This window comes from Necator americanus, chromosome III (genome assembly GCF_031761385.1).
Source record: "Necator americanus strain Aroian chromosome III, whole genome shotgun sequence".
NCBI classification, from domain to species: domain Eukaryota; kingdom Metazoa; phylum Nematoda; class Chromadorea; order Rhabditida; family Ancylostomatidae; genus Necator; species Necator americanus.
In genome coordinates this window covers 21600112-21614845 of record NC_087373.1, presented here as the reverse complement: position 1 = coordinate 21614845, position 14734 = coordinate 21600112, and the positions used below count along the sequence as shown (strand labels likewise).

General features: G+C 42.2%; 1 protein-coding gene across 2 annotated transcripts; it reads left to right on the top strand.

Moving 5' to 3' along the window:
- Nucleotides 1-237: 237 nt before the first annotated feature.
- On the top strand, nucleotides 238-14731 carry RB195_010409 (uncharacterized protein; the record flags this gene model as incomplete). 2 transcript variants are annotated; one of them, XM_013452067.2, is made up of 19 exons in its annotated part: nucleotides 238-409; nucleotides 461-559; nucleotides 665-759; nucleotides 1904-1977; nucleotides 2101-2204; nucleotides 2455-2578; nucleotides 5510-5597; nucleotides 5654-5861; nucleotides 7113-7213; nucleotides 7269-7420; nucleotides 7476-7591; nucleotides 9138-9283; nucleotides 10189-10314; nucleotides 11466-11621; nucleotides 11843-11975; nucleotides 12059-12132; nucleotides 14315-14448; nucleotides 14502-14635; nucleotides 14688-14731. In XM_013452067.2, 19 exons carry the CDS (start codon nucleotides 238-240, stop codon nucleotides 14729-14731), a joined length of 2280 nt encoding a protein of 759 aa, XP_013307521.2. The 2 variants fall into 2 exon arrangements, with proteins under 2 accessions (XP_013307521.2, XP_064048981.1); XM_064191398.1 differs by having other exon boundaries at nucleotides 401-413.
- Nucleotides 14732-14734: the final 3 nt, after the last annotated feature.

Below are 14734 nucleotides of genomic sequence, written 5' to 3'. Positions count from 1 at the left end.
AGGCTTAGACTGAATATTCAGTAGTGCATTCTCGTTTTTGCTTTGCTTGTCTGAGACCAGAGTCGGCTCAATATCCGCGGCTTCTCTGCAACAATGCTTACCATTCTCTTCCTCTGTTCTACACTTATTGCGAACCTTATCTGCAGTTTATGATCGATCCAACTCTTTCCTAGCCTGTCTGGCTTTCGCCGTTCAGATCCTTAATATAAAAGTCGCGCACATGATCAACAAAGGAGTATGATTCGGCTGCTAGTTGCACTCTACCTACCAGTTATCTCCGTGGCCGCTCAGCAACAGCGGTCCGACTGCGTGCTTGAATGCGCTCACCTGGAGAGCCACAAAGCCTACGAGGCATGCGTGGCGGAGTGCGTCAAATCGCCTAGGAAGGACAATGTGCCAGATGTCGCCTGTGAGTACGGCTCACCTTCACTTACACAGAAAATTCAATGTCCATTTCTAGACTATCCTGTTCCGCCATCAAATGTTTCCATAGATACGGCGGTAGTGATCGATAACGGAAAGTTCCTGGAAACAACTGTCACTTGGACAGCGGCCAAAGGTAAGCTGGCAGTGGTCGTTAAAGAGCTGTCAGGATCACCGATCGCACACGCGCAGCTCAGCAGCCTAAAAACCGTTCGCAACTCGAGTGAACAGAAGCATTCAGATTTGGCACGAACAGGGTTCTACCTCCGTTACAGTGCCGTCGGCGAACAATGCCAACGCGATTTTCCTGGATACTTCGTGTCGAACATTGGTCCGGTACGTTGTTGTTTTCGCGATATTCATATTAAAAAACCTGCAAAAACCGACGCGGAACTGAAGATTGAGTGGAGACCGCACGTTGCTGTTTTCTTCTCCTGAAATGATGTCCTCTGCGCATGCTGCGACGAGGTTTGGAGGGGTAACCCATGCTTTCATTAAAATTGAATTTGTATTGTTTGAGTGGGCATATATCAGAAAGAAACTGGAGGTTGTTAAATTTCACTTTTTATAAGTTATGAGTGATAAGTTACTGCAATTCAGAAGGGTACTCTTCACCTGCGCCATCCATGAAAGCAAAGAAGATTGCTTGATTCTGAATTACTGTGCCTCTCCCTGATTTTGTTTACACATTTTCCTAAAAAATAAAGTGGACATTCATGGCTAATACGAAGAACAAAAACAGTCCGAATAATTATCTTGCTGTTTTTCGTCGTGCTTAGCACAGACTTTACTTTGCAGCATAACTTTTTTTTCACGGTTAGCTCTTCAAACCTCACTTTCCCTCATTGCATTCTTTGAAGTCCTTTTCTTGAAAAAAGATAGTTAAGTATCTCTTCAAAATCTCGCAACTACATGAATTAAATGTAGTTGGTTACATGAATTAAATGTAGGCGCAAAAATATTTGTTTCTGAGAGAGTTCATTTGTAAAATTTCATAGTCATGTAAATTTCATTGTCTCGGATAACCTTACTTCACAAAATGCAATCCTAATGGTCAATCTTTGAACTGAATAATAGGACAGATTCTATTTACGAAAATCAGAAAAGTATAAAACAAATTCGTTGAGCACAGATGACTCTCGATTTCTGACCGAAAAACGTCCTTTAGCGAACTATCGAGACGGGAATCAGGTTGTACGCTTCCCTCTAAGTTTTTACAACGATCATTTCTTCTGTCAACCTGAAATCTTATGCATTTGATCACTTCCGCGAATTATAAGTCGTCATTTGTGAGAAGATTACCGATGCAGTCAGCTCATTGTCATCTTTTGTTCTTTAAAAAAGCTGCTTTTTTGAAGAACATCAGACATTTTGGCGCAGGAGAATCAGAGAAAATGTGAAGTTATGAGCTATTACTTGTGTGAAGTACCCAGTGTTGTTTCATTTCATAATTCCAAGTAAATGGTTGTCAATTTTTCAGAATGAAAGGACACATCCTATCCCTTTGCTCTTCAACAATCATCCACTTGTGATCAATCATGACTGTGAATACAGGTGAGGTGTAGTATTATTATAGATCCGTCATTCGCATTCGGAAAGACTTCGCAAACGTATGCCCTCTCCCGAATTCGCCTACTTATTCACTTGTGTAATAGTAATCCTCTTTCTCCACTACAGGCTGCAAATGCATTCGAAGCCCTATCCGTACGGGGACGCCGCCTACACTACCGTTAAGAACCATAAAGTCCCTCATTGCATCGACGGATACTGCGCTTGCAGCGGTGAGTTATCTTTCGCTACGAACAGAGCCGTTGGCCAATCACCCACAGGACTCATGACCTGCGCAAAGAGTGTTGAACGCCACTCCGCTACGGCTCGCTGCAATCTCTCACGAAGAATCACTTGTTCTGTTTTACGATCGATTTGAGATGGATGGGAAGACAAGCGGAGCAGCTGCTGGTCGGCCAGCGCCTGTTGCGCCCTAGGCACTGATTTACTCTGGGAAAGTTGTAGAGTACATACGCCGTTTAGAAGGAGCTGTAGCGTTGCCGTCGGCGCTGTCAGCGGTCGAAGTCAGTGGGGGAATGGAGATCAGGTGGAAGCATGAACCCAAGGAGGATCGTGTGTACACATTCTACATCACTCTTCATGAAAGGTATTCCGGAATCTTCCAAAAATGCATTCGAAAATGATCACGTATAGAACTGCACGACTTGTAGGAAACTGTAGTAAGAAATCGTAGAGAATCTTCCAAGCTCTCGACGGTAGATATCATCTAAGAACTACTCATTAACAACTGTTAAGCAACTTTCTCATTCTGTGACCACTGATCTCTTAATATTCTGATTAACTTGGTGTATTTTCTTTTGGAAGCATCAAACTCTCCTATTTTTATCCGTAAAACCAGCCTGAACGCCCGGCTGAAGCCGGCTTTTTTGGTGTTCGCCCCGCTTGCCTTCAGGGATCAATAAGAAATAACACTAGTGACATTTCTTGTAAAATTAGAATTGCTTCTTTTGCTATCAACGCTCTCTACAACTTTTTTATCCAAAAATTTTAGCATGAGGCTCCAGGGCACCAAACCGACGCCATAGTATCCGTCTCCCTCTCTTTTTGGAATTTCTTGACTGAGACATACGCATACACAGGGGCACACACGTGACGGAATAAGCCCGTTGTTACACAGCATGATAGTTTGCAAATTTGAAAGTATACATTCACATAAAAGTTTATTTATCCTCACTAACATATGACAGAAACGAACTTGCCGTATCAAGGCCAACATAAATGGCGATGTCCGTAATGATACAAAACTTCGCCATCTCACCGGTGCGGAGCATGCATTATCACGGATTTTTTTCGCGACACACATGCACACATACACATACACACACATAAACACACACACTCACACACACACACACACATACACACACATACATACATACATACATACACACACACACACACACACACACACACACACACACACACACACACACACACACACACACACACACACACACACACACACACACACACACACACACACACACATGGACTAAGCGCGTTATTATACAGCGGGACGGGTGTAGTGTAGCGTTTAGAGGTTCCGCTTACTGCACAATCGATCGGAGGTTCGAATCCGCCCTAGTGCTCACCAAGCCTTTCATCCCTCCGGAGTCGATAAATTGGTACCAGAGTTGCCTGGGAGGATAAAAGCACTGACTTGACACGTCGGCTGGGCACCGCAAGTCATTGTATAGGCCAGTTACACGTTCGTAAACCTCAGACGATTCTGAATTGCAGTGAACGTTAGAGGCGCTTCCCAAGCGGATTGATTACAGAAACTTTATCCTTTGAAATATCCAGAGTTTGTCAGGAATTCAAACACCCCCAACTTTCTACTACTAGTCGTGAACGCAACATTACGTTCCTGTTTCTTTTTCCATATCATCGGCCGCAACTGTCGAAGGAACTATCCACGCTTGGTTTTCTTTCGCTCCTTGTTGTCGTAATCAAATATATTCAGGAGTTTAAACTCGTCATAGACGATCTAAAGTTAGTGGATATTCGACAAGGTGGTGGATGAGTGCATGGATGAGTGCAGTGCACACATGGTCGGGTAAAAGCGACATGAAGCTCGTTGCAGTTATCCAAACGGCTGCGTTCGAAGCGGAGCGGTGAAGCGTAGTCACCACTCGTTGCTACATTGCGAGTAAAGCTGACCATGGTCCCACCATGATATCTCAACCGCTGACTCTCGCGGGGCCTTGAGCGCAGCCGCTTACGCAACTGCACTTAACTTAAAATCACGGCAAAAACAATCACAAATCCAACTATATCCAATGCATCTGTTAAACCATCAAACAAAAAATGAGGCTTCTAGATTACATAAAATAAGGTCGGTGAAAAAGTTCGGGAAAATTTGAACGAAAAATTAAAATTTTACTAGAAATATGAAAGAGGAATTGTAGAAAGTGAAGAGTTTAAGTTCATAGAAAAAACCTTGAATCTTTGTCTTTGTTTCAGATAATGAAGGAAATGTACAATATCAGATTATTTATGGCCGTTTTAATCAATTATTAAACCACATTTTTATTATCCATGAGGATGACAAAGCACATCCGAGGTTTCATAGAAGTAGGCTGCACCAACGCGTTCCATTTTTTTCCCCAATGACAAATTTGTGTCGTATGAAGCAGCTTGCCGAACATGTTCAACGGGCTGGGTCCGGTTGAGGCAGGACAGAGTGCGTTGCGTCGGCGTCGCGCGCTTACCTGGGTGAACATTTTCGAGGGCGGCTATGAGCAGTGCGAAGTGCTCTTGACATGCTTGCGTCAATCATTGTTGATGGTTATGTTCGTTTCGCTGAACATCAGGGAGCGACGATAGAGGAGTTTGGCTCTCCTTCCTGAACCTGCTCTTTCTTTCCGGAGCTGTTCACGCTTATGTCGTTTCTCTACCTATCAACCAAAGTTATGCAAACAACATTTTCTTGTGTCATACAACGAGGGAATGTCAAACTGACTTCTTTACCTGAATATAACTTTTATTTGAAATGGTTTCCAAGCGGTTTTCTACTCAATAAACTTATGTAATTCAGAATTTATATGTTAGCCTAGAGAGCAACGGCGCACATGCAACATGTTCAGATTTTTTCCACGGAGATTGTGCATTAGTTGTAGAACAGCGTAATGATCACCTTGATAAAATAATTCCGAGAGCTTGTCTATTGAAGCAGAGGACTAGTAATGGTTAATTAAACAAGTTTTATGGAGGAGAAGAAATCGCAACACTGATTTCACAATTTTGCTTTGATCTATCCAAAATACCCATTCACTTCTGCAGACAAAACCAATCTCAATAACTCTTCAAAATCAGAGCTTGATCATAGTAGTTTCCTGTACAAAATATCATCCAGGATGTATAAAGCCTTGAAATGCTTATAAAATCGCTCTGAACTATGGGTTTCAAATATATACAAAGACAAAATTCAAAGAACTCGTGTTTTTTTTTACTAGAACATCGGAGATGAAAAAGCGATTTTTCCAGAAAACTATCGATTATTGCAACTATTTCCTAGGTTTCGACCACCCGTAGAGTTCATAGATCCAAATGTATTCCGGTTTCGAATAGCTGACGATGGAGAGCGGGAATTCCGAGGAGTTCAGGTACGCTGATGGTTCAAGAAGTTGCTGATAGTGAATTTCTGGCATGCTCTTTGCAGAATCAGAAGAATTACTCGTATATTTTCGACTACGAATTGAAACGACCTGATGAGTACAAGGTGACATTGTTCGCTGAAGACGATCATTTCTGCCACACCGACGACATCGCTGCTTTTTTCAACACTTCACCTGTAGAACCCACACCAATCCTCGAACGTGCTCCGGATGCTCAGCCAACACATCAGCTGAATCTCTCCAGTATATTTGGTACGCGACCTGTAAAATACAATCGGAAGTGAACCGTAGTATTCACGCTAAGCTATCCTAATTAAAACCACCTCACTTCATGAACTTCTATGAAGTGAGGTGGTTTTCCTTAGGATTTTTCACAAAAGACAGCGCCAAGGATACATAAAAGCCGAGAAATTCATAAAATTTGTGCAAGTGCTGTCAGTGCTCCAATTTACTTTTCTGCGTTGGTGAGGAGAAGAAGCTCATTTGCCGTCCACCCAAAAATCTGCGAACTTTATGGTGCGTACGATTCTGATTTCGTCAAATCTACAGTGGGTATCTTCGCCAAACTCCTGCTTCCGTCTGGCAGACAGCCAGTGGAGCCCTAGGATTGTACGCTTACAGATGCTGATCAGGAATGAGATAAATGCATTCAAAATGATCAGTTTTTTAAGGGCAGCATACCGCGAATCTGGAGTGGTACGAATTTCAGGTAGAGTATCATATACGGGGTCATAGATTATGGAAAGGGATGTGATTCCGCTCATCACTCGTTGAATCATTGCAAGTAGCCGGATCCTGAATACTGTTTTGTACGATGCCTTCTATTGCAGTGCGCCACCCTTGCACGCGTAGCGTCCTTTACTGCCTATCGGGGCAGTTCGAATTGATTTTCGACGAATCGCATCGGCGGCGGAGGCGGCGCAAGGGGCGGAGCGCTGCAATAAGTGGCATCGTACAAAACAGCATTCTGGAGGCGGCTGTTTGCAGTGATCCAGGGAGAGATGAGCAGAACTACCTCCGTCTCCATAATCTACGACTCCGTATACGGATACTCCACCTGAAATCCGCACCACCTCAGATTCGTGGTATGCTGCCTTTAAAAGCCATTTCTGAGAAGGTTATTTTCCAAACTTATTTTCCGCTAATAACCTAGGTTACTGGTATTGGCAGAAAATAAGTTACGAAAAGGCGAAGTTACTACCGCTTAGCTCCTAGAATCCTGCCAGTGGACTGATGAGTCACAATCACCGAGACGTCCCGAGACACGCTATCTCTGAGATGTTTTAGTCTAAGCTGCTAGAATATTCCTACTATGACTAGAGCTAAAATACTTCTTTTCCTATTTCAACTGCTTTGCTTGCTGTTCCAACAAAATATGCCCTGTTACAAGTTGCCCAAAATTCCACAGTGAAATGATAACTGTCAGTCCAAGATTTCGCTCCTTCTCGAGGATTTCCTGCTTCCTATATTCTCTTTATCCTGCGGGCAGAGAAAGATGTTCAGGAGTTGTCAACACCTCCAGAGTGATCCCGACAGTAGGTGAAACAGTGGAGATTGAAAGAACATCGCCTGCATTCACCAGGGTCGCAACGATTTTGCATGAGGTTAACTCCATTCCTACCTTTTATTATGACTGTCACGAATTTCTTCTGCTTCTAGATAGATCCTTCCGTGTTCATTGCACTTCTGCTGCTGTTCACTATGGTTAGCCCGTTGTGCACCATTTGCGTGTATTGCTTGTATCGAAAACGCAAAAGTGCTAAGAAAAGGAAAATGCCTCGGTTCGGTCCGTGGACGTTGTCTCACTCTAGGTAATCTGATGACTTCTTTAGTTCCTACTACTCTTCTACCTGCACGATGATTCAGGCACTCGATCCTGGAGACAAACATTCTCTACCGTCAGCCCGTCGAGTTCAGAACACCACAGACTGAGGAAGAATGGCTAATTCCCGCTGACGATGTCAGTGTTGGAGGAGTCATAGGTGAGTTACTGATAGCTGCCGTTACTTCTGACCCTGACTCTTTTCGAGCCGCGTGAAGACCATGAAATGCCGTGAGATGACAATGTGGAAGAATGTGTGCATGAAAGAAAGTTGTGATCGGTAACACTCAGCTATCTATTCCCTAATGGTTCGATAGTAGTCTAGTGGTAGCAGAAGGAGCGATGCGATGGAAATGTTTCCCTTAGTCCTTCTTCCAGAGCGACATTACACATTAATCTTTGAGAGAAATCTAAAACTTCTGTTTCTTGTTGGCTCTACGATTGTCTTTTTTGGTTCGATTTTCATATCCAACGCTATTATTAAAGTGATTGTTGGGAAGAAATGTGAGGAAAATAATCTTCCACGATTAAGTTCTCGCCGAATATTTTCCAACTTTAATAAAAGCACTTCCAACGTCTTATCGGTAGCGGTTCCTACACAACAAACACTTTTGACGAAAAAAAATGGAAGTGCGCGTTCCTGTTCTTACTTCCGATTCCAGTTCGTACCTATTTCATACCTAGATAATGGCACATTGTTAAAACTTAACTGAAACAAAGCCGCCGAAGACGCTTTCCTTAAAGGCATCACCCCACGAATCTGGATTTGTACGGATTTCCAGTGGAGCATATACGGATCGTAGATTATTGAAAGAAGGGTGATTCCGTCCATTTCTTCCTAATTGCCGTAGAAAACGGCCCGGAAGATACGGCTTCAGCGTTCCGGCGCACTATTTTCCACAAGGAGTTCGATTGGAGCGCGCCAGCCTTGTGCACCCGCGCATCTCCCGAGTCGTTTTTTTACGGCAATTAGGAAGAAATGGACGGAATCACATCCCTTTCCATAATCTACTATCCCGTGTACAAATACGCCACTTGAAATCCACATCACCTCAGATTCGTGGTATGCTGCCTTTAATCCCGCACTCTTTCGACTGCCCATTGAGCACAAAGTCGACAGCCTATGGTCGATCGTTTCTAACACTCTTCCAAACTTTGAAATGTTCACTTGATTACAATTATGCAACAAGTAGAACATCAGAAAATGCCACTGAAATGTTGAATATTCCACCTATCACGCCTGTCGTTTCAAAAACACCAAAAAGTCAGTCCCCATCAACACTCCAGCATTGTACAGATGGTCCATTGTTTCCTTGAGAAACATGAAATGTAAAAATATGAAAACGTTTTTTTCTTCATATTTTGGGTATTCTGTAATTTCAAATTCAATGTCAAATTCTGCAATTGCAGGAAGTGTTATATTGATACCGTAAATTATTTATACAGCAACCCCTGGAATCGTTTAGTTCTCCGTCAACTGGTGCCCTTTTATCTTATATAGCACCAGAAGTAAAAACAGGAACGCGCATTTCTAGAAACAGACTCTTTTACTTCATATCTTGGAAGCTTTTTCCTGACCCAGCTTATTAGGAGAGAGAGAAATGCATGCAATTCACGAGGCAGCTCCATGGGTAATTCGTGCACGAACTTCATCATCCAAAACCGTAAAAAAGTGTCAGGTGCACTCATTTTTGTCATCGTTTCAGGAGAAGGCGCATTTGGACTTGTTTGCAAAGGAACTATGAGTGGACCAAAAGGGATGGCTGTGCGAGTGGCGATAAAACAGCTCAAGACAAATGCCATCGACGAAGAAAAAGAAGAATTTCTCAGGGAAATGGACATTATGAAACAGGTAGGTGGGACTGTTCGTTCAAAAACATCCATTTAGAATAAAAATTGAATCTATAGCCCAATTATTTTCACCTGCTACCTGCTAAACCTGTATAAACGCCAAACCTCTATAATAACAGGTAACAGGCATAATTCGACACCCGCTAAACCAGTGATTGGATAGGGCGCGACTGCCCACTGCTCTTATGATTCCTCACCAAAAGATGACTTTCTGACTTGGTTGAAGCCAACGTTCGGGAGGATCTTCGGTGTTTTGCTCGGTGCAGTAACAAAAAAGTTTCGAGGCGAACGTAGTTTGCAAGCACCACAGAGGAAACGAGAAGCATCCTGCAAATCCATGGAGTTAGAAAGAAGTGGAAGTATCAGACTAACCAGTTCTACCTAATAATGCCACTCTTTATCCCCTTCGAGTAATCAATTGACAGCACGTAAACTGGATTCCTCAACTCGCATGAGCGCAAAGAGTTGTCTCGTGGGATAAACTGATGCGCCCAAACCATCTAATGTCTAGGTTTGTAGAGTGTATTGCAAGCCTGTGCTGCGAAGAAAAAACTATGCGCGCAAAAAAATCTCTTTCATCCTTCCAAGTCCAACGAAAAAGATCTCTTCTATCCAGTTTTTCGCATATGTTATTTGTATATACGGCGATAGTTCTGAGCCAAATATTAAATTCATGGTGAGCAGTGTTGCAAAACAGCAGTAAAGAAAGGCTTAAACTCTGTCAACTTTTTTGAAACATTGCATATTAAGAACTGGAAAAGTCATTTTCGATAGGAGTGAATTAGCCTCCGTAAGCAGCCAGAGTCTAAATAATCCTGCTAGCTGTTTTGCTGTCAATTATCACATGCATTTCTCTCATATCTTGTCTTCACTACGACGTCGCCATCATTACCATCGATATTTTAGGTCGGTCGTCACCCAAATATCGTGACGATGTATGGTCTGTGCGAGGAGCCGGATTTCCAATGTATGGTCATGGAGTACGTCCCTTTCGGCGACCTGAAGCATTACCTGCAGAATCTACGAAAGCAGGTAAGCGGTCATTCGGCTGTCCATGGCTTAAAACGTCGTCGTCGACAGCCTCGCAAAGCGATATTCAGCACCTGTCTGCGAATGCAACACTTGTCCTCTCGTCATGTCACAACTAACATTGAAATGCTGCCGTAATCGTTGTGTGGGAGAACAAATTTGAGGGCAAAAAGAGGAAAAAAGAAAAACAAAAGAGGAAGCGCTTCCAAGGAAAAAGCGTCAATTTTATGTAACCCAATAACGAAAGAAAGTTATTGTGATCATCGGTGCTCAGAGATTACATTTCATATATTGGCATGTCCCAAGGTTCCTTCGCTCTTTCATCTTTTTCTAAAGTGATTCCTTGGAAGAAACTGCACAATTCATAACTCTTTCTGGGAAATAGTAACTGATGCCTTCATTTTTGAAATGTCTCAATAAACTTTGTGAAGCGAACGAACCTATACGGAATGGAATACTCATTTCATCTTCAATCTCGAAAAATTGCCATTAATTCATCTGTTTCGATCCAGCGCTTGAAATTTTTCTATTATTTCGGCGACCATTCCTTAGCATACCGCTAACAGTTCTCACTGTTTCAAGAAAAAAAAAACTAATTTATCTGCTCTCCGAGAATAAAATAACGTAGTTCGAACGACGATAACAACTTTGAAAACGGAGGGGAGAGAGAGAGAAAAATAACAGGAGTTGTTTGGTTCATTTATATGATAGATAGCGAGATTACGGTTCCGCAAATAATAGACACAATTTTGCTTTCGTCGCGGATCTAACGTTGCTAGTTTGGTCCAACCAGAACGGTAAATAAAACAAACGTTTCGGAACTTCGGATAATATGAAATCTAACTGCTAAATGCTTACTACTAAACTACTACCTACTACTAAGCTAATTGCTACTTATTACTGTATGTTTTTGTTTTTATTTTACAACTGTGTGGTTAACATGATCAAACAAATTCAAAGAAAAAATAGAAAATGATCCCGCTTTGGTCGAACAATTGCAGATGATTGCAGATGTGCATTTATATCAAAACACAACGTTAAAACTCAAAAAGTTACGCTTTACGCCAAAGCTCTAAAAATCAATGAAGGACTAAATGGATTGGAACATCGCTCGTATTGAATGCAACCAATTTCTCATACTACCTTTACTTAAGTTGTCATTGGCGGTTTCAACTCTGAAAACTTCGTTGCGCATGGAGGAAAGCGTGACAGCTGCGATGCACTCCTCGCTGATTGGAACGGATCAGTTACAGTACTCTCTAGATCCGGCCGAATTACAGTCATTCGCGGCACAGGTTGCCAATGGAATGGTAGGTGTTATTTTTGCTCTTCTCAAAGTATAGAATTCTGAGTGTAACTGAATACTATTTTACCGGATGTGGAGACATTAAAGAAAGAATATTGAGGAAGGCTAATAATAAATTTAACGTATTTGTTGAGATAAACTAACGTAGAACTAGATAACGTATTTGTTAAGAAAACTTTGTTGGCAGAAGCATTCCTTTGCGGTAAATCGTGCTTTTGATTTCAGGCCCATCTCGAGTCTCTCAACATTACGCATCGAGACCTAGCCGCACGAAACATACTGGTAGGAGAGAACAAACAACTGAAAATTAGCGACTTTGGCATGTCACGACCCGGCGTTTATGTGAAAATGAGTAAAGGTGACGAAAACTGAGATGTAGTACTTCTGTTCAAAACATCGTTAATCCAGACACAGCTGATTAGAGGAGACCTATTCTTGCAGGTGTGATACCGCTTAGATGGCTGAGTCCCGAAGCGATACGAGACAACCTCTACTCAACGAAAAGCGATGTATGGGTAAGTGGTAGTAGTTGTAGATGTGCTAGTTGGGTGCGCTGGGAGTTAGTAGAGGGGAAATGTTTAGCGCTGATCAGTCCTCAGATCCAACACCACGTTCGAGTTCAACTCTCCAAATCTAAAATCTTTTATAAATCTTTATAAATCTAAAAAGTTTATAAAAGCATAAATGATCTGCACAGACCTTAGGGTTGTATCAAATATGTGTATGTATCAAATGAGTGTTTTTATTCCGGAACACTGTAACCCATTTATCGACCACGGAAAGGTGAAGGACTTGGGCGTCGTCGAATCATCGACAGCACGGACTAAGTGGTACGGGGGCCAGGAGTTGGTATCGGCACATTCGATCAGAATCCTTCCGATAGTTAACCCAGAATTGGAATTAGAATAGTCCTTCCAAGTTCATCCATGCAAATCTCACGACAGGATTGCAACAGACCCCATTGTTCTTGTCTTTATAGTGTTAGAAGCACTCCGGTATATCACTTTTTCTTGTTACCGCATTACAAATGCACGAGAATGTAATTTGATTGATTAGGGTCTAATAATATCACTTCGAAATGACGAGGAGTATTCTTAAGTCAGTAACTCTAACTTTCTTGTTATTTTGTTCATACTAATAAAGCGGCAGATTGAGAGATATTGAGTTCTAGAGCCTTTCGCCATCGCTCAGACAACTTTCGGACTGCATCTCTTCATCCTTAACGAATCACACAATTCACAATGCATCTTGGCCGATCAATTTTCGTGCAGCATTATCAATGAAAAATTTGTTCTAAAATGTTATGCGTTAAGAAAGTGAACAGTGTCCATTTCCTCCATTTCGTAGCGTAAATATTTCGGTTATATTCTCGCAACCTATCGCATCTAAGATCCAACACACCCATAATGCAAGTTTTGTTACAACGTTGAGGTTTGAGGAGGCCTGACATCCATCCGATTTCTACCCAGGGTCCCACACAGAACTGGTTTAAAAAATCCCAAAGACTATCGTAGATTTGTGTCGAACATATTTCCAATTCTCAGCATCTCCAAGAAATCAGTATTCCTTTTGTAGTGTCACTTTTTCTTCGGTAGGAAAAAATAAAAATTTGTTTATTCGTTCAAAATTAAAGTCATGTGCCCTGTTTCTTCTCGCGCCTTCCTTTCGGATGAGTGACACTTTTGCTGAGGGCTGCTTTGCGATCCCTTACAACGCGGTGGCACATTTCCCACCGTTTTCACTCAGAGGCTCTCTCATATTAACTCGGACAGTATGCTGTAGTAGAACTCTATTTTTTGAAAATCTCCCGATGAGAATGCTCAAAAATTTACAACATCACTGAGAAAGAGAATAATTAGTAGGATGCCACTTGTTGTGGTAAGAGTAGGACAATTATTTGCTCTGAAAGTGCCGATCATTTCCTTGGAAGCGTATATTTGATGCTTTCAAGGTTTTTTTTTCAGAACAGAACGACAGGTTCGACAGGTTCTTAACCTTTGTTAGGACCCTTACCAAATTTTACAGCCAGACTTTATGAATTGAAAATGACAGGTTTGCAAAAATCTCGAAGGAAAATATTTTCTTAAAAAATACCACGGAGATAAATGGCGCATTAGTCATTATCAATTACAGTGCATGCACACATGGAAAGCAAAGGTCTGCTACATTACGTTGCTAAACTTCGGTCCATCTCTGCGAGTTTTTGATTGTCACGAAACACCTGTTGCATGCAAAAATTCTATATTCCTACAAAAATATTAAAGAAAAAAACCAAGGTAGGGGTAAGGGTACGGATTTTGCGAAGATAATGTTCTTCGCGGTGGCTAAATTTTAGTCACTGTTGTGTTCCTTGTCGTTCTCATCGACATTCGTTGAGTTGCTTTTCTCTTATTTGTTGATCTGCCTGTTTTTATTCTTCACAACCAAAATTACACCTGCACGTCGATTTTGGCCGGCTTTGATCACAAAATTTTGATGCGAAATTAAGAGCAGGAGCGCAAGAGTGAGTAGGTGACGCAAACATTCAGCTGGGCGAATGTTAGGTCTCAGGCTTCTGTTGTCGCGACGCTCATTTCCATTACGGGAACTTTGGCATCATCAAGCCGAGTGTACAGAATAATCACGTAGAAATAAGACGAGATCTTTTATCTGCTATGTCGAAGTATCGCTTTGGGTTGTTGTAGAGATATGTTCCAGGCCTACGGAATAGTGCTATGGGAGATTGTGACTCTGGGAGGATTTCCTTACCCGACAGTTTGCGACAAGGATATGTTGCAGTACCTACTGGATGGTAATCGTCTGGAGAAACCAATCAGCTGTTCAGATGAAATGTAAGACTATTATGTTTCGATCGGTTTTCTGCGACCAGACGCCGCATCTGCAGATACGCGGTGATGACGGAGTGCTGGCGCCTCTGCGCCCGAGACAGGCCGTCGTTCGTGTGCCTCTGCGACCGTCTCGGCTCGCTCTCCATCCCCTACGTGGAATTCGCTCCCAACACTACTCTTCCACCTCACGGTAGATGTTCTCGATCAGTGTTTAGTGTCACTACAACTGACAGCTTTTCTAGATGGCTTCGAACTGATCGACAGAGGAACGATTATCGCTCAGTGACAG